Source organism: Pyricularia pennisetigena, chromosome 2 (genome assembly GCF_004337985.1).
Source record: "Pyricularia pennisetigena strain Br36 chromosome 2, whole genome shotgun sequence".
Lineage (NCBI taxonomy): Eukaryota > Fungi > Ascomycota > Sordariomycetes > Magnaporthales > Pyriculariaceae > Pyricularia > Pyricularia pennisetigena.
Genome location: NC_043741.1, coordinates 1,135,424 through 1,157,804, shown reverse-complemented (window position 1 = coordinate 1,157,804; position 22,381 = coordinate 1,135,424). Strand labels below are relative to the sequence as shown.

The following is a 22,381-nucleotide window of genomic DNA, read 5'->3' as shown; positions in this document are numbered from 1 at the left end:
TACCTTTACATGTGTCGTTGTGGCGGGGCAGGGCTGTGGGCAAAAAAAAAAGAGGGCACACCTCGGAGGGGTCAGTCATGTTCCGTCATTATGCGCCAGAATGCCTGTAATCGCAAACTGGGCTTATGTGATAGGTTCACCATCATCCTCGCATCAACTTCTGTTCTCCATTCCAGTGGTGGACTTTTCTTTCTACTGTGTTTTGCTTTATAAATGCGCACAGGCGAATAGTTTGCGCGAAACTGAATTTCTCCCTACTGTCCACTGAAATATTGTATAATTGGTCGCAACAACTGCAGCAGCAGCCTTCTTGTACGCCTTAGGGTCGCATACGATGCAGGGTAGGTAGGTACGCAGGTATCGGATCCATGTACCTGGAAAGTTCAGGTTATTCTGTCAACAACAGCGATCTTACCTTACCTTTGGTGAAAAGGTAATTTTTGGAACAAGCCACAGTTTCCGCTCCCATGGGCCAGGACTAAGCTCAGGTAGTCATGTCTCGTCCTTTCGTTAGTCAAGTTCTAAAGCATGTACCAGACGACAAGAGCACGGACAGGAAGCATAGGTTAGATGAGCGGTAGGGCCAATCATGCAGTGCACGGCTACCCAATTGGTTGCTGTGGTCTGTTCCGTGATGTTGTTGATATTAACCCGAATATCAAAAGTTGCATGTCTCGTGGAGGTTCACAAGTATAGATTATACGATGGGTACAAGTGGGCTGAACCTTCCCCTGAACGGCTTTTTTGAGTACAACGCAAGCATCCCCGTAAGGTCCCAATGTACTCTTTGATAAAAATGACCATCTGCGCGAGTGAGCTACACGTACAAAATGAGGCTGGGAGATGAATCCGGGATGAGCGTGACCGTCATCAGCACAGGTACTGGGAACTTTGGAGCGTCAGGCGTCAGAGAACCGTGGTCTCCTTCATCAAATCTATATGGCTTGCGAGGTACCTTATGAATAAAATGTGGGGCCCATCACTCCAAGCTCTGACTCCGAAGGCCTGAGTGGCTGGCTGTGTGGGCCCGTTCACAGTCGATTGAACTCGGTTCCCACCTCTACCCCAGCTCCAGTCGACATTTTTCTGTCGACACTGCACTACACATAATTCCTCCGACAGTAAGAGACTCCTCTTTGCCATATTGTCGACACCCAACCCGCGACATTACTGGCCCCTGCACCTTCATATTCAACCCGATATACAAGAATTTTGAAGTCTTAAGCTGCCTGGGGGCAACAAGTTGATGACTTGTAAGTGATTTCGGTGCCTTTAGCCATCGAGGCGACTGTCACCCTGTGACAAAATACCTGGACCCTGAAGCCTTGGAAGCCCACCATCGCGTCCTACCCCCCAGGGCATGATTTATGAGATGTTACCTGTATCGGAATCTCTTTTTGTAGATGAAAATCGATACGATGGCCTCATCTCGATAGATGCGAGCTGCCTGTGGCATCGGTTCGCTCAGTAGCCTCGTCGGGGCTCCCCAATTGCACTCCATCGCCTGTCGGCCTTGTCTGCCTCGATTCCATCTCCAACTTGCGACAAGACCGATATATCGGTTACAATGCTTCGAACACGCGTGAATGTGGCTGATTCTGGGTCGCCGTGGCCGATTGCCCCGTTGCGAAACTTTTGTGAAGCATCCTCTAGTCCACAGGTCTTTCTAACATCATCGTCTTACAGCAGACAGCCCGGCGTCCTCTCGTGGCTATGTCGACATCTCCTGAGCCTTGTCCGACAAATGGACACCACTCGGATCTCGCTGCCGACTCAAACAGCCCGGCCATGAATGGCCACAGAAGTGATAGTGACCTATCGGATGCTGCCGAAGCCGAAGTTGAAGTCCAAATGTCATCGCCGGAATCCGAACCGGAGTCCCCGAACCCTAGACAAGACGCCGACGATGTAGACGATCACGAAGTCTCGGAAGCAAGTGACAACGACGCTTCCGAGGACGGTGATTTCGATGCTGCAGAAAGCCCTGCCTCCGCCAGGGTACACGCGCAACAAAGCGAGGGATCCTCGTCAGCCGGTTCCCGCCGCAATGCGAAGCGCAAGGCTGCCGGCGCGCTCGAGGAGGACTTCATGAGGGAGAATCCTGAGTTATATGGGCTGAGGCGAAGTGTACGGAAAATATATTCATCATGTTGCCGCTTCAATGCGAATCACTAACCTTCAATCCAATTGATAGAATCGCCCGACCCAGCGCAGAAAAATAGTAAGTCGGCGACATGGACCCACCAATGCTCTGCCTCGCTGACAGGACGTGATTTTAGGTCGATTCCGACGAAGACGACGTTGACGGTGATTCTGAAGATGAAGTAGTGCCAGCAGCGCGTAAAGGTCCCAAAAAGCGACGCGTCGAGCGCTCACAACCATGTAAAGCTTTACCGCACCACGCCGGCCTCGCAATCCCCTCCAAACAAGTCTTATCGCTAACAAAACTACCTATTCCTCAGCCTCCAAAAGAGACACTCCGTTGCGAACCACTTCCGCCGACGCGTCCGACTCGGACAATTATGGAGGCGCCCGTGCCAGGAGCTTTCAGAAGAAGGCTCGTCGCCAGCAGGAGGCACAAGCTTACCAAGAGAAGAGGTGGTCCAGCCGAAGAGCCGCTCAAGTCTCCGCAGGAGCCTACAATGAAAGTGAGGTCGACGATGCAGAAGATATTGAGGATCTCACGCCAAACTATTGGGCTGCCGAGGTCGAAGACAATTCCCCTTACATCGAAAAGATACTCAAGCATCGAAAGAAGGAGGACGTCGAGCTGTCCCCGCACTCGACACGACACGATTTCGAGTACTACATCAAATGGCAAGGCAAATCGCACATGCACAACACCTGGGAAACAACAGCAAGCGTCCATGGCTGTCGGGGATTTCGAAGACTGGAAAACTACTTCCGCAAAGTCGTCGAGTACGAGCTTGACATGACGTTCGGTGAAGACGTCAGCCCGGAATTGAAAGAACAGTGGGCACTAGATCGCGAGCGAGACCAGGATGCTTATGACGATTACACCAAGGTCGAAAGGATTGTTGCCGTGCGTGATGGCGAGGGCCAAAAAGAGTACCTGGTCAAATGGAAGGGCCTCCAGTACGACGAGTGTACATGGGAGCCTTCTGATCTGATCAGTTCCGAGGCAGGGGACAAGATAGATCAGTTTACCACGCGCTCGCGCCGGTCGTGGCAATCCGACCGCAAGGAGTCCAATCCAGATACGCGCTCCAGGATGACGAAAATGGAGACCCAACCCGATTACATACAGAATGGCGAGCTCCGAGAGTTTCAGCTGAAGGGCCTAAACTTCCTGGCGCTGAACTGGGCCCGTGCCAACAATGTCATCCTCGCTGACGAAATGGGTCTGGGTAAAACAGTACAGACCGTGTCGTTTCTCAGCTGGCTTCGCAACTCAAGGGAGCAGGAAGGCCCCTTTCTGGTTGTGGCACCTTTGAGTGTCATCCCTGCCTGGTGCGACACATTCAACAACTGGTCCCCAGATCTCAACTACATTGTTTACCTAGGCCCCGAGGCAGCTCGCGCTACCATCCGCGAGCATGAGTTGCTCATCAACAACAACCCCAAGAAGCCCAAGTTCAACGTGCTTGTCACCTCATATGACTATATCCTTCTGGACGCAGACTTCCTCCGCACCATCAAGTGGCAGGTTCTCGCTGTTGATGAGGCACACAGGTTGAAGAATAGGGAGTCGCAGCTTTATGCAAAGCTATTAAGCTTCAACATTCCCTGCAAACTACTAATCACCGGCACACCTATTCAGAACAACCTTGCTGAGCTATCTGCTCTCTTGGACTTTCTCAACCCCGGAAAGGTTCTGATAGATGATGACCTCGAACTACTGGGTAAAGAAGCCGAGGTAAAAGAGGAGGATCAGGCAAAAGACGAGGAGAAACGCCGTGAAACGCAGGCCAAACTGACACAGCTGCACAAGGCCATTGCCCCCTTCATTCTTCGGCGAACAAAGGAGACGGTCGAGTCTGACCTCCCGCCAAAAACCGAGAAGATCATTCGTGTAGAACTGTCGGATGTGCAACTGGAGTATTACAAGAACATCTTGACCAGGAACTATGCCGCTCTCAGCGATGCTAGCGGAGGCCACAAGGCCTCTTTGCTCAACATCATGATGGAGCTCAAGAAGGTCAGCAATCACCCTTACATGTTCCAGGGAGTTGAGGAGAGGGTCTTGGCTGGCAGTACTCGGCGCGAAGATTCCATCAAAGGCTTGATCAAGAGCAGTGGCAAAATGATGCTCCTCGACCAGTTGCTTGCAAAGCTCAAGAAAGACAACCACCGCGTTCTCATATTTAGCCAAATGGTCAAGATGTTGGATATTCTCGGTGACTATCTGCGCGTGCGCGGCTATCAGTACCAGCGTTTAGACGGTACCATTCCCGCTGGGCCGCGTCGCATGGCCATCAATCATTTCAATGCCCCCGATAGCGAGGACTTTTGTTTTCTCCTGTCAACTCGAGCTGGTGGTCTTGGTATCAACCTGATGACGGCCGACACTGTCATCATCTATGACTCGGACTGGAATCCTCAAGCAGATTTGCAGGCTATGGCGCGAGCCCATCGAATCGGACAGAAGAGGCCCGTCAATGTCTATCGTTTGGTCGCCAAACAGACGGTTGAGGAAGAGGTGGTCAACCGTGCACGCAACAAGCTGTTCCTGGAGTACCTGACCATCCAGGCTGGTGTGACGGATGAGGGCAAGGCGCTGCGTGAGCAATTCCAGCAGAGAGGACTCAAACTCGACGAGGCCAAGACGGCAGACGACATCCAGAACATACTGAAATTGCGTTCCCAGAACTTGTTCGAGCAATCTGGCAACCAAGAACGACTCGAGCAGCTAGATATCGACTCAATCCTTGAGCACGCCGAAGTCACCAAGACCAACGTTGACGACAAGATGAATCTGAGCAGCGGAGGTATTGACTGGGACAATTGGATGCATTTCACCGATGTAAAAGTCGACGACCTGGCTCTTAACTGGGATGAGATCATTCCTGCTGAGCAACTGGCCTCCATCAAGGCCGAGGAGGAGAAGAAAAAGCATGAAGAATATCTGGCCAAGGCCCAAGAGGAGAACGCTCCCCGCAAAGCGACGCTCAAGGCCAACAGGCGTAATGGTGGCGGTGGGGACAACGATTCAGAGAGGGCCGAGCGTCTGGCTAAGAAGCGTCAGCGAGAACGACAGGAGCAGGAGGAGCTGGCAGAACAGCGTGCTCTTATGTCAGACCCTCGACGTGCCCTGAACGAGAAGGAAACGAGAAACCTGATCCGCGCCGTGTTCCGCTATGGCTCGCTGGACGACCGTGAGGAGGAAGTTCTTCAGGAAGCTCGTCTGACTGACCGTGACCCCAATTACCTTCGAGAAATTGTCGGTGATCTGGTTGCCAAGGCCCGTGCGGCTGTGGAGGAGAACAGCCGTAAGCTTCGTGACGAGGAAGAGAAGAGCGGTAAAATTATTGCAAAGAAGGACAAGAAGGCTGTTCTTGTCGACTTTGGCGAGGTCAAGAAGGTCAATGCTGAAACTGTCATCGACCGGCCGCCTCAGCTTAAACTTCTGAGGAAGATCATACTCGAGCATGGCGACAATGCTACCTTCAGATTGCCTGATGCTTCCAAGGCGGCACACTACAGCTGCGAGTGGGGTCCTCGCGAAGACGGCATGCTCCTTGTTGGCATCGACAGGTATGGGTTTGGTGCGTGGACCCAAATCCGCGATGATCCGGAGCTGAACATGGAGGGCAAATTCTTCCTCGAGGAGCACCGAGTAGAAAAGAAGGAAGAACGAAAGCGCGGGGACGACAAGAGCATCCAATCTCCCGGCGCTGTCCATCTTGTCCGTCGTTCCGAATACCTTCTGTCTGTGTTACTTGCCAAGCATTCAGACGATGCAGCGGCCCAGAAAGCAGTAGAGAATCACCATCGCAGCAAGAAAAACCTTTTGATCAATGGAAATCGCCGAAGCGATATTGGGTCTGCTTCGCCGGCGCCAGCTTCAAAACGTGCCGGACAGGGTAAGGATCGGAACAGGGATCGGGCCTTCTCTCTGGGTGACCACCGTGGGCTCAGCAATGGAGACCGCGGCACCCCTCGGCCGGACAAGCGAAAGCATGAGAATGATCACGACGAACGTGGTCACAAGCACCGCCGAGTGGACGAGCGCCATGGCAAAGACAAAGAGAAGCGCAAGAAGCTTGATCCAGAGGCTATTGAGCGACTCAAAAAGGCACGGGAGAGATCTGTACAGCGCTTTGATGAGCTCATGCGACTTGACGACACAAAGCTCGACTATGGCAATTCAGAGCATCTTATGTGGTCGCTGCTGAAGCCTGTTCGGAAAAACTTTGAGAAGATCATGCACACCACGGCGGATCGTGTTGAGAATGCAAAAGAGCGTGCGAGGATTATGGGCAATGAACTTCAACAGATCGGAAACTGCTTTACAGACATGAAGGCCAACAACGACAGCATACCGGCGGATCAGCTGGAAGCATTGATGCCCCGGTTCTGGTAAGCACCCCAAGTCGTCACACATCAAACCGTCTGTCTGCCTGAGTATAGAACCTAACTTGAGCAATAGGGACTTCCTGTCGTCGATTTGGCCAGTTCATGAGGTTGAAGTTTCTGGTGGGCAATTAGCAACCATGTATAAAACCCTCAAGGAGAAGTCGAAACAGTCCAAGACAGGCGGAGAAGCCTCGTCAGGCTTGAAGCTCAAGAGTCAGAAGCGCCACCGGATGGACCTCGAAGACGGGGAGATAGACACGGCGCGCGACTCATCATCACGGTACGACGCCGGACGACGTGACCATCGACGTGATTTGGACGATTACTACCGCCGCGGTGACGATCGCCGTGGCGACCGAGACCGTGATCGTGACGAGAGGGATTCGAGACGAAGGTACTATGAAAACGGAGATCGCCTTAGCTTTGGCAAAGTGCTGGACCGGCGAGACTCAGGTGACAGGGCGCGATCCTCATGGCATAGCAGCGCACGCAGTCCTCACCGCTGAGCAACCCGCGATGCCTGAACAATCGTGTCACGGCTGACTGAGTTAATTTGAAGGGTTATTAGATGGCAAGACTGGCGTATATGTGACCACCTGTTTCGGCGCTATTCGACCTTGCACCTGCTGTTGACACGGCTCTTTTCTTTTTCTCTAGTCTCAGGCTCAAACCTCGTTCCATACTTTGAGGAGCTTGTACTAAAGAGAGGCATGTATTCAGCACTTTGTATTGCGTTACACTATGCGAGATTCCACAATTGTTTCTGGAAGGACCTTTATTTTTTTATTTGACCCATTGATTTTGTTACTTTTGCATTTTGCTTGGCGTATGGGACGGCGGTCCGTCTGTCAATGGGCAGCGTTTTTGGAACTACCCTTTTTTTATTCTTTTTTTTTTTTTTTATCATCTGTCTATGCCCGCCTTTTTGGTCTGCCACCAAAAGTAAGATTCTTTCTTATTCAAAACAACAAAAGAGTGACTTGTTCAACTATTCAACCTCGTTTCATGGCCACTGCGAGTGGCTTTATATACAAAGACCATCATGTTTCTTCTTTTTTTTTTTTTTTTTTTACTGGGGGACCTGGTCACGCCCCGTCCGCTTGCCATCAAGAGCCTGGCGGTGAGCCCAAGACAAGGGGCAGCAGCTGACGGGTGAGGTCCACTTTGCGGTGCCCAAAAGCGGGACAAGTGAAAGAGTTCTCATCTGGCTACAACCTTTGCCCTTACATGAGATGGTATCTTTCTTGAGCTTGTAACAAGTAGTACTTCAGAACGGCGGCTGTTGCAACTGGAACATCTCTAGAACTAGAAGAGGACAAAAACAAGAGGGTGGGAAACGAAAGAGGATGCTTTCAGGCAACAGGGGCTGAGACTGCGCATGCTGACTTGGCTCGGGAATTGTGTGTGCAAAGCAGCGTCGCCTTTGTATCCAAAGCGTGTATGCAGCAAGTCATAGCTTGGTCTGCTACGGTTCATAAATCAAATATATCGGCAGTTTCCCCATGTTTCGTAGTGGTGAGTGCGTAGTTTGGGACATGTGGAATGAGACTTTGCGTTTACTCCTAGTACTGATGCTTTGTACGATGGGCGTTGATACCAACAACAGCCTGAATTCGCTTGAATATATTGCAGAGCAGCGAACCTTGCTTCTGTGCGCCAAAAAAAAAAAAAAAAAAAAAAAAAAAAATCTATTCCTGCCAAAGTGATAAAGAGGTAGGCCGTTTTTTATGTACCATGTATATACATTTTCCAGATAAAGAATATACCATATCAGAAGAGTGAACCCCAGCTATCCCTGTACGCCATACACCTCTCTCGCTGACAGTCCGGGATTAAGAACAGAAAAGGATTGGCTCGGTAGTGCAACTCGTAGCCCTCCTGGAGAAACTCCTGTTGCGCCAATAAAAAAAAAAAAAAGACATATAAACCTCGCTACGTGTCATGTAGAGAAACGCGACCAAGGCCTAGTCCGCGCAAAATAAGATAAGAAAAGAAGCTGGAACGCTACTAAGCGGGCGTATACTTCCGCGGCCATCTCAACTGCAGGGGAACAATAATCAACTCTCGAGTGAGTTCCATAAACACTGTTTCCCCGTTTGCCTTTTTAATCTATCAAATGCCCCATAGATCGTGGCTTGGACTTTGGCGAGATAGTGTGTAACTCGTGACAGCCATGATGGAGTGGAGAGTCCTCGACATCGTGGGCAGACATGCGACTGCTGGGCCGCGTATCGTCTGGTGTCGCCGTTTCTGTAACCACAGTAACAGATTGAACGGGCTTCCCAGGCCGCAGACTGGGGAGCTTGTGAAATAACTCTTCGTTCGGAGTGACGGGAGACGAGGGAACAGGAGAAGGTTCCTGCTTGACCAGCATCTGCTTTCCCTCCACGGTGCTGGGCTTGGTGGCTTTGAAGGCCTTGGTAAGAACCGGCTGAGGCTTGACGTCCTTCTTGGTAGCGTCCTTCTTGGTACTCTTCTTGACCGGTATTTTCGACTTGGCTGGTTTCGAGGCCTGTGGTGCATCTGGAAGTTTGGTGCGTTTGTTGACGACGTTCTTGGTTGTAGGAGCTCCCGGGAGTTTCTTGCGCTGACCGAACTGAAGCTTTGTTTGTTTGGCAGCTGACAGAGACAACGTAGTTGGGTTCCCTGTGATTGGCTGAGTCGTTTCGAGCTTTGGGCTGGCACTCGGTGTTGGTATGCTGCCGTTTTCCTTGACAACGAGCTGTCCCAGCTTTTTCGACTTCGCTTCGTGCTCCGCCGGTGCACAAGTGGAGGGGGCAGAACCGAGGTTGGACTTCTGGATGTCGACGCTCGAAACCTTCTCTTGGGTCTTCTTCGATTCCTCTGTAGCCTGCGTAACTTTCCAGTCCGTCTCCGTTGGGGCTGGCTCATCGTACCGTGGCAGGCCCACAATTGCAGCAACATCGTCACACTTTCCGCGAACCACAATATCCCAACATTCCTGAAACTCGGCGCCCTGTGGGGGCTCGACACTGAGAAAGGCGGTAAATCCGTCGCGGCGGCTGCGGGTAGCCCTGCACATTTCCGTCACCAGGCGCTTCACGCCCGGTATCTTCAAAGTTGTGCCCACCACAATAACAGCATCCGGAACCCTGGCCAAATCAGCAGCCGATACAGTCCCGACCTCTTCGGATTCGGGGCTAGCCTCGTTGTAGAGAACCATACGTGGACGCAGTCGGCCAATGCCCCGACTCCGTTTGTTGGCAAACGCTACGCGAATCTGGTCCGCCTCTTCACAAACAGCGCACAGTGGAGCTTTAGGCCCATCGAATAGTTTGGGGTCCAGGTCTTTGACGTCACCACACTTTGTGCATTGCATCTTTGCGAGCCCGCCGTGAAGCTGGATGGTCTTGGGCCACGGCTTCTGCGCAGCCTTTAGCGGTACTGATGTGCGCAGCGGCTCCATATTGGTGTCCAGACAGTCAATATTTTGGGTGTACAGTCGTAGCAAGCGGCCCTCCTGGGCAATAGATGCCATCATGTGGTGAAATGGCGTCGGCGACGCAGCCTGTGATTTCATAGCCAGCTCCCTCACCATCTTGTGGAACGCTGATGTTAATGAGTCGTCGTGGTAAACCGACACGTCGAAAAGGTGTTTCCCATTAGACTTGAAAAGGCCCGACTGAGATCGAAAATCAGGTACTATGATGTTTCGTTAGCAAACAGGCTAAGTAGGGCCCCGGAGGGCACCTTTTTTGTGAAGCGCTTGGACCTACTCCCTGCGGATACGGAGATTCCAGCACCGGCGATAATGACGATGCGCTTCTTTTTGCGCAATACCTTTGTGAGACGAGCGAGTAACTCGTCCTGATGGCCGTCGTCCCCGGTCTTGTCGAGATCCAGATATTCCGTCTTGCGCTCCCGCTTTTGCTGCACCTTGCGCTTTTTGGCAGGAGGGGGCCCGTCGCTGCGGACAGACGCCTCCACCGCCAGGTCCGAAGACGGCGGCGTGGGGCGTGAGACGTTCATTGGTGACGCGCTTCCTGACGAAATGGCCCCGGAGGACGTGCTCGGCGAGGGATAGCGGCTGGAAGCGTCGCGGCTCGCTGGAGACGGCGTCGGTGGTGAAGGCGAATTCGAAAGAACGGTCAATGGCGAGGAAGGGGCTTGTGACGAGGCCAAGGATGATAGCGGAGAAGACAGACAGTCGGATGGCGGCCTTTTTGCACCAGCCTCCATCGCGGGAAGTATTTGACCAGCTGCCGCGCTGAAGTGGCCAGACTGTAGCTGTGACAATACAAACAACTGCTGGGAAGCCTGGGATAAATGCCGAGTGGCCGAGTGACGACGGTCGGCGGGCCGCACAGGGCCAGGACGTGAAATTGACGAGATCTAATCCGATGAAAGTCGTGTTTGTATCATGACTGAAAATCTACAGGCCGAAAACAGGATTCAATTTGAGGAACGGAATCGAACGCAGAATATCCAAAGCGAACAGTGAGGACAGGGTGAGAATTCATTAGGAAGGTTAAGGTAGTCGGGGGTTCAAAGCAAAACTTGCCATCGTTCGGATAAGGCGAGGTACACACACACCCACACACACCCACACACACCCACACGGCTGGGGTAATGTTTTCGGGCGGCACCAGGTTCAGGTTAGGATTTCAGGAGCGGGCGGCCGACGAGGCACCGGGAGAGTGGGGACAGCCTTGAGCACTGTGCTTTTCTGCCCGAATTTGGGATGTTTTGGTTATAATTGTGGGGGCAAGTCGCGGGCAAGACACGGACCAAGTAGCAGCGACAGGCAAGCAGGCTAGACGGATGGTTGATAGCCAGTTCATACCTCGCCAGCCTGTATTTATTATTACAGTACGTTCTATTTCCGACTTGGCGTCATCTACTCTCATTCGGACTGAAATGGGCCGCTATCGACGCATACTACTTACTATATATGGTTCACCTCGATATTCAATCGACCTTGTTTTACACACAGGGACAGCCTCGATCGTTTTGTCTGTTTGTTGTCTGTCATATGCATTGTCAAAGAAGACACGATATATACTGTACCTTAATGAAGGCATGTATAGCTAAGGTTCACAAGATAGGTGGCTAGCTTGGCTACCTTAGCTACCTTAGTTACTGGTACTCTCGGCTAGACGGCCAGTCAGTTGGCGGGCAAGAATCTTGAATTCAGCTATTTTCAATCTGACACGTTTCAAACCGTGCGAGTCAATAGAAACTTGACTACGACGACTACAGCAGATCACTAAAATTTTTAGGGTGTAAAGATGCCCCCAATGCCCCCAATTCTGCCGCCCTTTTTGTTCTCATTAGCTACTGACCATCTTACCTCTGCTCATCGTGCCACGATGGATACATATTGGTAAGGCGCTATTTTCTGCATGTCATGTGCGTATGTGTGCGATATACAAGCGGGTCAACCTGGTTTACTGGCATGACAAGCATCTGGCAGGGAAGAAGGAAACAAAAAAAAAATAGAAATAAAAAATGAGAATTAAAAAAAATTAAAATAAAACCATGTCTCGTGGTTTGGGTCCACTCTGTCGTGACCGCATTTTGTAGCTCTCCCCAAAAAAAATGCAGCTCCGTTGCTGGGAAACGGACTGGTATGTACCCAACCACGGGAAAGAGAGACTTGCCTCCACTGTGGATCCTTCCAGTTCATCCCCACATACTACGTAAAGTAAGGCGCATGGGAGCAAAAAAGGCTCCAGGGGGCCTTTGGCAGCAGGCTTAGATTATCAACCAATCACATTAAACCTCTGATCTGGACGCGATGGGAGACCCAATCATCACGCTAAATCGCTGAGTTCGTCGACAAAAGGGTCTCAGAAGCACCAAAGTAAGCTCCGACTGGGGATATCCAACGCCCATTCGATAACATTTTCCGATCGCAATTATTCCCAGTGTTCCGAATCAAGGAATAATCAAAACAAAAAAAACAAAAAAGCATGATTCCGGCTCATGTACTTCTGCTCGGTTCAGCTGGGACAAGTTGGTGAAGCCGCGAGCGTTCAAAGGCCTGCTCAGGCACAGGCAGGCCAAGCCCTATACTCTTTCGGCGAAGGGTATGCCATAGCCATCAATCAAAGCTTTGGTATCAGGGCGATTATATATACCACATACACCGTCACTTCCATATTCACTGCGCTTCCGCTCTAGATTATATCAGCTTGAATTTTTCTTTACTTTCGCAAATCTGGAACTTGTTATCTAAGTCTCGTCAGAGGCACAGAGGACAACCCTTGCCTCCTCAATGATGGACACCACCGTGGATGCCAACATGGACGGCGGTATGGATGGGGGCATGGACGGCGGTATGGGCAACGGCATGGACGGAGGCATGGATGGGGGCATGGACTCGGGCATGCCCGTGGATCTCGATGGCGTCGACTTGTTCGGCGACCCAGTCGATCTGATGGCAACCGCCACGCCGCCCAGTAAGAAGCTATTACAGCAAGTCGACGACATGAGGAGTCGTGGCTGCTGTCAAAAGATTGCCTGGTCCAAGCACGGTGCCATTGCCTCGGTCGCACATGATGGCCGGTCCATTGAGCTGCGGTATTTGTTCTCAGATCCGGCGGACGGTTCCTGGAAGCTGAGCGAGCCCACAACGTATTCCCAGTTCGGAGCCACTCAATCAGAGAGCCGCGTTGTTCATCTGTCATGGGCCGGCAGTATGCCCAGCTCCGAGCTTGCCGTCATCGATGATGTCGGTCGTGTGAGCTTTTTGGCAGTCCCTTCAGCTGTCAACAAGCCCGTCACCACACGGTCCTGGGACTCGGAACCTTTTGACGACCTCCATGCTGTGGTAGGGAGCTTTTGGCTTCCCTTGGTACCACCTAGTAGGCAACACGTGAGTTCTATCTCGGGTCATCTGTCTTGTGGCGGCGGCCTGCTCAGAGGCTCGTATTCACTCAAGCGAGTTTGATGGCTTCGAAGTTTGCGATTGCTGACACAGTCATTTCCCTCAGTTCGTTACCCAGTATGGACCCGCTATTCGAGACGGCAACGCTTATAGATTTGAACAGTCCCCCACGCCAGCCATAGGCCCTTTCCATCCAAACCCCATGAAAAGTGCGTTTTTGTGCGTCACAAGCAACGGCCTTCTCAAGCTGTTCTACTATCAGAACAATAGCACAATACAGCAGACGTCGTTGGAGATGGAAACGATGAGTTCTACCGACGACATAATTACACACGCATCCATGTGCGCTGATAAAAGTAAGCCTCCATGGACCATTGCTACTAGTGGAAAGAGTACATCATGACCGATCGTGCTCGTGGCCGGATTTGCTTCTGATGGACAGCTTACTTATCTGCTGATACATCTTCTCATGTGCAGGTGGCCAGTTATATATAGCTTTGGCACATGCCTCTAAACAGCTGAAAATTATGAGGGTTCAGATCGACTGGGGTTTGCCAGCTCAAGCGGACAAGCAAACCGCCCCTCATGCCCTCCCTCTCAACCCTACGCTGAAGGAAAAACGTGTGGCCATGACAAGCTGGCTTCAGAACGATACGGCGGCTGCAGGATTGGCATCGCAGGTAGATTACGCCATGACACAACTCTCTCTTTTGGAACTCCTCCCAGGAGTTCCCAACGGTGATGGTCAGCCTTGGGCTCCTCCTCTGGTTCTGACCGTGCGGTCCTATGTCCCTACCAGCTATGGAGGCGGACTGCAAAGCACGGTAGATATCTGGGAAATACTCAGCGACCAACCTCAGCAGCTACATCAGGCGTTCCAGCAACTGAGCTCAAGGAACGGGTTAGGCTCGAACCCACAGGTATGCTCGTTGATTTTCTATATATATATATATATATATATTTTTCGCTACCTGCTCTCCCATAGCCTCTGGACGTCCATTAATGCTAACCATCGTACCATCTCAAGCCTGCAACGAGACTTCGCAAGTTGGAGTCGATAGTACTTCAGAAAGTGGTCATATCTATAAGTCTGCTGCATTCAGGAAAGGTGGTATGCTTAGCCTTCAGCGACGGCTCGATTCAACATCGAGACAGAGTTACCATGGCTGAGATACACACAAGTCCGGATCTCGACCGTATAGTAACTTTGAACCAGATGGGATTTCACTATGCTGAAGAGTCACCCTGTAAGTTGATCCACGTCTGCAGTTTTCTGAGTGAGATGGCCTCGGTTGAGTCTAACCCATATGTGCAGGCCTCCAGGTAGCATTCTCGCCGTCCAACTGCTCATTTGTGCAAATATGCGAGAACGGCAAAATCAAGTGGAACCACTTAAAATTCCCAGCTGGGGATATTGGCTCTACGCCACAAGATGGTATGCTCTCATCGCCACTTGTGGGATGTTGATAGGTTATGTAATTATCAGTGACAGCTAACTGATACCACCTGTTTTCACAGTCCAATATTCCGCCGTCATCGCAGGTCTTACTGTAGCCCTCTCGACTGCCGTGGCATCCATGGCCAACTTTGACGACATTCTCATATTGGCGCGCCAGTTCAATAGCAAGCCCCGTTTTGCTGTTGATTGGATCGGGCAGATTATTCGCCTGTTGAGAGTTCACGTTGACTACTCAGAGGGCTTGTCTCAGGACGCGCTCGTCCGGAACACCAACCTCCAAGTTTGCCTCAGTATCATGAATCACATGGGCTTCGCTGGCGAGTTCCGGCCGCGATCGTTCGGGGGCAAATTCTCACTGATTACGCTGCATGTGCGCAACCTGGTCATCCTCATTACCCTCGCCAATAACGCCAACTCACAGCGTAAGGTAACACCCTTGGACGAGCCTGAAGTTGTCGAAGTGCTTGCAAGCTCTTTCAAATGGACAGTAGAGCTCCTCACGTGGATAAGCGACTGCATCTTTGAGCTGGAAGATGATGTAAAGTTTATGACTTTGCTGAACGCTAGCCCTGGCTCTCAATCGGAGTGGAAGGACTTGTTCTCATATCTCCAGTCCAAGGAAGAGGTGGTCCTGCACCTGCTGCTGTGCTCGTCAAGCCGCGGCTTTCTCATCTCGGTATGCCGGCGTCTGCTGCATCTCGACGGCCTGGGCAAGAAGGCGGTTCAGTACTATCAGCAACAGTTTGCAAAAGGAGCGCCGTCACTGCAAGGAAGCGTCGACTCGTACGAGAACCACACTCGTTTATTCTCAGCATACCAGAAGCTACATGCCCATGCCTCAAACAGCATGATTGATATTGCTCAATTAGAAAAGCTTTTGTCCGGACTCGGAAGCCAAATCACGACGGTCTACGAGCAATCCTTCCGGATCCAGGCGCAAAGGGCGCAGCAGCAGCAGCAGGGGGCCAATGCAAACAGGCAGCAGCAGCAGCAGCAGCAGGATGCCCGGGTCAAGGCGCTGCAGAACCAGAACGAACTCATGCTCCTGCTGGGAGGCACGCCCTTCCCCGTGCTGCAGCCAATGCTGAAGAAGTTTTTCGAGACCGACCTCCAGACCTTCAAGGCCACGGTTCCCGACCGAGCCAAGCTGTACTTTGCCGACTACTCGAGCCTTGGGGTCCTCGACGACCGACACAGCCTCTCGGAGAGGCGGAAGAACAGGGGCAGATATGTAGACACGTTCAGCCACGTTGAGATGCGACCAGACAAGCCGCCGCCCAAGGGGCAGCAAGACTCGACGGTGTCGCTCGGCCAATGGAGGCGGTGCGTCCGCTGCACGTCCGTCATGGAGGATACCACCGCGGACCCCAAGACCGGGCTGGCCATCGTCATGGTGAATACGAACCAGCGCCGGTGCTGCTGCGGCGGGAACTGGAGCGTCGTGCCTCGCGGCCACGCGGTGGTGTAGGATCCTGACAGCGATGTACTGGCGGCCGTGAGCTGCCCATCGCCCCGTCCCTCCAAAAGCCCACGATTGCTCTTGCCGGGACAGCTATAATTGATGGGAGTGGTTTGCTTGTGAGCGACATCTTGTGCTTTTCTGGAGCGGGAAAGCAATTTTGTGGTTTCCGTTTTATTTTCTCTCACCTCTCCCCTTCCTTGGATACCATACCCAGGCAGAAACATTTGGCAGCTTGTCAAGCGTATATATTTATACCCTAAGTAGTTAATTCCTAGTCTTCCTGGTCCTTGACCTTGTTGGCCACAGGTATACGACAATTGTTTCTTTTTGGTTTTTTCTTGTGGCTTTTATGAAGACAAGTTTCGAATTGGTTGTTTTGTTTGGTTCTGTCGATTTCATGCTATAACGACCAAAAAAGCAAGCGCCTGCGCTGCCCATCCAGCTACAACCACTTCGAATTCGACTAATCAAGGGGCTCTATCTTCACTAAATCAACTCACTGTGGGTAGCGTTGCGGGTCTTAATTAAGCCCTTAGCTAGCTGGCAGTTTCTATACCTTGTGTCTTTTTTTTTTTTTTTTTATTCTTTCTTGGCTCTATTTCAGAAAAGTCGTCTGCTAAAGATACAACAGTAACCGTAGCATCACATTCTCTTCGTGTACTGCGGGTGAATTGACTAATAAAAAAAAATTGTTGGGGGCGAAAACAAATGCTAGCAGATGATTACACAGAAAAGACGATCGAATGAATATGATCATGTCGCCACGGATCGCACGGGATGAAAGACCCCTCTTCAACCCACATGGAGAAAGTCAGCCAGCGGATTCATCAGACGCGTACTTTTTTTTTTTTAACACTCTTACTCACATCACTATTTTTGTAGAACACCTGATTGGATGCAAAGATCGCCTAATCGCAACACAATTTCACTGCTGGAACTAGATCTCTCTCTTCTCATTACAATAGAGGAATTCAAGGCGATTGGGTGCGCTTGAAGCTACAAGCATACTAAAGCGATAACCCCACCATCCATCCATTAAGCCGCGCCGACATACCCATCCATCTGCAGGAACGTTTGTTACATAGCTACCTAGGTAGTCACACATAAGCACATATTCGCCATGTTCACTGGTATAGTCGAGGAGATTGGAGGTGCGTATGGCAATGCTTGCCAACCTTTTCTGCTTTTCCCTTATTGTGATTCCTCAGACTCCGTTGTTGAATCATTGCAATTCCCCACCAAGCAGCAGCCTGCACATTACCTAGCCACACCGTAACCCCCTATAGAAGCAGTTTGAGACCTAAAAGCTAACAATGCAAGTCGTAACCATCAAGTCGTTGCCGAGCTCAACCCGCACGATGCCACCGGGGGGACATCGCTGACCATCTCGCTTCCAGCGGGCAGCAGTCTGCTCTCGGACTGTCATGACGGTGACAGCATCGCCGTCAATGGCGTGTGCCTCACCGTCACGTCCTTCACGCCGACGCAGTTCACCGTGGGCGTGGCGCCGGAGACGCTACGCGTCACGGACCTGGGCGACCTGGTCAAGGACTCGCGCGTGAACCTCGAGAGGGCTGTGCGGGCCGACACCCGCATGGGCGGCCACTTTGTGCAGGGCCACGTCGACACGACCGCGACCATAGCGGACAAGCAGGCAGATGGCAACGCCATCACCATGCGGTTCAAGCCACGGGAGGGCAGCGACGTGTTGAAATACATCGTGCGGAAGGGGTACGTCGCCCTGGACGGGACGAGTCTGACGGTCACCAAGGTCGACGACGCAGCCGGGTGGTGGGAGGTCATGCTCATCGTGTACACGCAGGAGCGTGTCGTCCTGGCGCAGAAGAGCGTTGGTGATACTGTCAATGTTGAGGTTGACGTCTTGGCCAAGTATGCTGAGAAGAGTATGGCTGGATATTTGAGCTCTCTCAACAAGAGTGGCGCGTAAGGCCAACCCGAAATCATTGGCTATCTTTCTCTCTTGGCAGAATGAGGATACAGTAATGCCGTTTGTTGTTCGTGTCCGTTTGATTGCTGAATAAACGTGGTAACATGTACGAGATGTTTGATATCCTGGCCGCCCTATATCATAAATCTCAAACAGCAACCACAGATAGTGTGGCTCAGACATCGCCCCAGACCTCGGCGAGCTTCTGGCTGAAAGCCTTGGTGATCTTCTTGCGACCTACCAGGTTAGCCATATGGCTGGATACCAGCTCAATCTTCCGCTTCCTGCCGAGGTCTCCGGGCCCACATTCCTCGTATGCTTTCACAAACTCCAAGGGTGTCTTCCACCGCTTTTGGATCTCCATCGCCTTCTCGCCCGTGATGCCCTTGGTGCACATGAGCATCTTGAGAAAGACGTCACGCAGGGTAATCATTTCCGATTTCGAAGCAAGAGATGCAAAAGCCGGATAACTGATGTAAAAACTCTTCTCCGACCTTGAAAGGCCTGCCGAAGCCGCAGCGTTCATCTCTTTCTCTTGTCGAAGATGCGCCAGCAGGGGTAGGTAATTTTGTGCCGTCAGGACGTTTGTTGGAATGACGTTTATAGTCCTGCTCTCATACTGCGACTTTAGTAGCTTGGTCAGGCGAGCGAGATATGTGATGGTGTCGTCCATCTTCTGAGTCCTTTTCAGAAAATAGCCATTCACGACCTGTGTGGATGCCATCGCCGACTGCACCATCTCTTCATAGCGAGATGAGTTCATGCTATCAATAGAAAAGTCCTCTACAATATAAATCACGTTACGCAGCCCCGATCGCCGGAGACGGAACTTTTGCTCGTGAAATCGTCCGTCCTTGACACTGCTGATAAGGTCATCGAGCCTTTTACGCTCGGCGATGTAGTCCAGGACAATCTCATTGCCCTCTTCACCCTCGACACCACCGCGGTTGAGCAGAGTTGGATCCGTGCATTTGGCGACCCAGATAGCGTCGCCCAGTGCCAGACTGCGCATTATGGGGGTGACTCCTTTTTGAGTAAGTTGATCTTTCATATAGTCTCGGTCCTTTTTGGTCCTGATCTCACGAACATCCAGGACGAGGTGGACTTGGAATGATCCGGGTGGTAATCTAATTGGTGTAAACGTGGGCAACGAAGCATCGTCTCCCACGAGTCGACCTTCGGCTACGAGATCACGGTATTGGGACTGTGGTTGACCTGCTGGAGGCGGTGCATCTTCCACATCCTGATCCACTGCTGTGGACGAGCCGGTAGTGGTGGATACGGGTTGCTGAGGCACAACCTCGAAATTGTTTCCACGAGCTGCAGCGACAAGTTTGACCCTTTCTGCTACTTCCCATCCCTCATCTGTCAAGGCATAACGCTTGGTTGGGCGGCCTCTCTCGTAGACCAGCTCTTTCTGAAGCAGCGTTTTCATCGAGTTCCAGGCAGTGTAGAACGATGCCGCATCTTCGCCAACCTTGAACGAGGCATTACAGTGATGTTGGGCAATCTCAATCAGATCAGCCTTTGACAGCCCGGTTTGAGCCTGTTCGTCGAGGGTAGAAAGTGCCATGATGAGGGCATATGCACCTGATCTGTACGCCGGCACATACTCCTTGGTTTTGCGTGTTTTCTTTGCCGGTCCCGTCTCCGACGGCTCGCCCCCAGACTCGTGCAGCGTCCTAGATCGGGACTTGGACGGGTGTTCGGGCATGGGAAGACCATTCTCCTCGCAGTGCTTCCTCAAGAGTTCTGCCAGGCGGGAACAAAGTCCCTGACCCCAACCCTTGAGTTGCTGTAATTCGGAAGGGTGTGTGAAGGCGATGGGGCATGCCTTCAGGCTGTTGTAGGCGTGTCTGTACGTGGTGACGCCTTTGGAATTGCGTTCTCTGGCAGTATCTAGCCATTCTTTTGTCCATTTCAACCAGAGTGCATTGGGCGAATCCTCGTCCGAAGACATTCTCTTGGAAAGCTTTGAAGGATTTCAAGGTCAGCCAATATGCGATGAGGGCAACGAGGTGCAGTGACTGCGGCTGAGCATTTGAACTTGGATTCTGGTAGCTACGCTATATTGAGGTAGGTTCCGCCTGGAGGCGTCTTGGACTCAAACTCGTTCGTGAGATGGTAAAATTGTAACAGAATGGATCTGGAGTTGGATGTTGAAGATGATGATACCAAAAGAGTGCCTACGCGTCAGTCGCGTAACAGGTTGATCCTACCACGCCGCACCATTCGCCAAGTCAGCTGATTAGTGACCCACCTTTACCCCTCCACCTCGGTAAGCGACTCAGGGGTTTGTGGCATACCTGCACTACAATGCCAAAGCTTCTTAATTCAAGATTTGTCGCCGTCTGAAGTATCCACACATGACCAGGAATCGCTGCAAGTACTGAGGACCACCTAGGTACACGTATGTACCTATCCCAATCTGTTGTGCAGGTTACCGAGGCCGAGAGTGGCCACTCGTAAAGAGTTGGCTGGTTGAATCTCGAAGTGTGTAATCTGATCGGACTCTCCTTTTTCTTTTCGCATCTTCTTAATCAAGCGACTTGCAGAAGCCCCCCCACGCCTCATGGCCAGTAGATCTTTGAGGTTCTGTTGACTGTCTGAACTTTCAAGCCACTTTATGTTGAGCAGCCGCCTTTGTGAAAAAAAAACATCAGCTGGCAGTGGGATTGACCGGGTCTGGCGTTTGCATGGCCGACGCCTTGCAGCTGGCCGCTATTAACCTGAGGTAGACCCCTGTAGCTATTGCGCTAGAACACCCGAACCAAAAACAAGACCAGACGTCACGTCACACCTCGACCCCACCTTGGGGGGACCTCAGCTACCTAATAAAGCTTGAAATGTCGTCGCCGCCGCCCCGCCTTGCTAGAGAGGCCTCAACCGTCTGCATGGGCGGATACGTTACCTATTATCACAGTCTCCTTGCATCTTCGTATCGCAACAGGGGGCTGCTCATGACGATTTCTTTTTCTCTGTTTTGCGAGCCCTATTGAGTCCACGATTGGTGGCGCAGGCCCCTGTTCAAAAAAAGGGACAGCACAATCCAGACCGACAGCAGATACTATATTCAAAAGGTACTCCTCTCATACCTTACCGACTTCGCCAGCTTACCCTGTTAGTTATAAGCTGATCATAAACCCGCCCACCCACCTCGCTCATTTCTCCGCCCACCAGGCGCCTGGCCATCCACTCTACCATCGATCTACCAACCCGCCAGCCTCGGACCGACCGATTGATTCAGCTTTCGCCATGGCTGTCACTCAGAACATTGTCGCTGCTTCGCAGAAGCACCCCATCGTGCCCCTCCCGGAGGGCAAGCAGTACACCTATGGAACTGCAGGTTTCCGTATGAAGGCCGACCTGCTCGAGGGAATCACATTTCGCGTCGGGCTTCTCGCAGCCCTGCGAAGTCGCAAGCTCAATGGTCAAGCCATCGGTGTCATGATCACGGCCAGCCACAACCCCGCCGCTGACAATGGTGTCAAGGTCGTGGACCCAATGGGTGAAATGCTCGAGCAGGACTGGGAGGCCCACGCCACCGTGCTGGTCAACGCTGCTTCGGACCAAGACCTTGCGACCACATACGAGCGACTCGCCGCAGACCTCAAGATCGACCTTTCCAACCCTGCCAAGGTCATCTATGGCCGCGACACCCGCCCTTCTGGCCACAAGCTGGTCGGAGCCCTCGCGGATGCGCTCGAGTCGGTCGGCGCCGAGCACGTCGACTACAAGATCCTCACCACTCCCCAGCTCCACTACCTGGTTCGCTGCACAAATACAGAGGGCACGCCCAAGTCGTACGGTGAAGTGAGCGAGGTCGGTTACTACCAGAAGCTTGCCGAGGCCTTCATCAGGGCCTTGAACAAGAAGCCTATAAAAGAGCCCCTCCAGGTTGATTGCGCCAACGGCGTAGGCGGGCCTAAGCTGTCCGAGTTCCTCAAGCATCTGAGAAAGCTGGAGCAGGAACAGGGTCTGGAGAAGCTCATCGATGTCAAGGTGGTCAATGACGACGTTCTCCGGCCCGAGCTGCTGAACCTTGATGTAAGTTGACTTGTTTTTTTCCTTCTTCGTCTTGATTTGATGCCTGCGCTTCCAAACCACCCCCCCCCCCCCTCCCCC

The 22,381-nt window shown here is 52.0% G+C and overlaps 6 protein-coding genes across 6 annotated transcripts in view; 4 read left to right on the top strand and 2 right to left on the bottom strand.

Moving 5' to 3' along the window:
• Positions 1-1,713: 1,713 nt before the first annotated feature.
• PpBr36_00292 (uncharacterized protein) lies at positions 1,714-7,043 on the top strand (the record flags this gene model as incomplete). The annotated part of the gene is made up of 5 exons (XM_029887485.1): positions 1,714-2,127; positions 2,195-2,221; positions 2,280-2,382; positions 2,463-6,540; positions 6,611-7,043. 5 exons carry the CDS (start codon positions 1,714-1,716, stop codon positions 7,041-7,043), a joined length of 5,055 nt encoding a protein of 1,684 aa, XP_029751988.1.
• A 1,598-nt stretch (positions 7,044-8,641) lies between these two features.
• PpBr36_00291 (uncharacterized protein) lies at positions 8,642-11,349 on the bottom strand (the record flags this gene model as incomplete). The annotated part of the gene is made up of 3 exons (XM_029887484.1): positions 8,642-10,200; positions 10,275-10,890; positions 11,287-11,349. Coding segments are annotated over 3 exons (2,238 nt in total), but the record flags the coding sequence as incomplete, so codon positions are not given.
• Positions 11,350-12,778: 1,429 nt separating this feature from the next.
• PpBr36_00290 (uncharacterized protein) lies at positions 12,779-16,314 on the top strand (the record flags this gene model as incomplete). Its single annotated transcript, XM_029887483.1, has 6 exons — positions 12,779-13,375; positions 13,494-13,743; positions 13,865-14,307; positions 14,415-14,634; positions 14,703-14,822; positions 14,906-16,314. The coding sequence occupies 6 exons, from the start codon at positions 12,779-12,781 to the stop codon at positions 16,312-16,314; spliced, it is 3,039 nt and encodes a 1,012-aa protein (XP_029751990.1).
• A 1,114-nt stretch (positions 16,315-17,428) lies between these two features.
• PpBr36_00289 (uncharacterized protein) lies at positions 17,429-18,256 on the top strand (the record flags this gene model as incomplete). The annotated part of the gene is made up of 2 exons (XM_029887482.1): positions 17,429-17,459; positions 17,643-18,256. The coding sequence occupies 2 exons, from the start codon at positions 17,429-17,431 to the stop codon at positions 18,254-18,256; spliced, it is 645 nt and encodes a 214-aa protein (XP_029750865.1).
• A 175-nt stretch (positions 18,257-18,431) lies between these two features.
• On the bottom strand, positions 18,432-20,216 carry PpBr36_00288 (uncharacterized protein; the record flags this gene model as incomplete). Its single annotated transcript, XM_029887481.1, has 1 exon — positions 18,432-20,216. The coding sequence occupies one exon, from the start codon at positions 20,214-20,216 to the stop codon at positions 18,432-18,434; it is 1,785 nt and encodes a 594-aa protein (XP_029750864.1).
• A 1,295-nt stretch (positions 20,217-21,511) lies between these two features.
• The window catches only part of PpBr36_00287 (uncharacterized protein), a gene marked incomplete at both ends in the record, with an annotated part of 1,858 nt that continues 988 nt past the window's right edge, over positions 21,512-22,381 (top strand). Inside the window, one exon of the mRNA XM_029887480.1 lies at positions 21,512-22,303. Within this exon, the coding sequence (XP_029750869.1) occupies positions 21,512-22,303 (792 nt within the window). The remainder of the gene's footprint in view (positions 22,304-22,381) is intronic.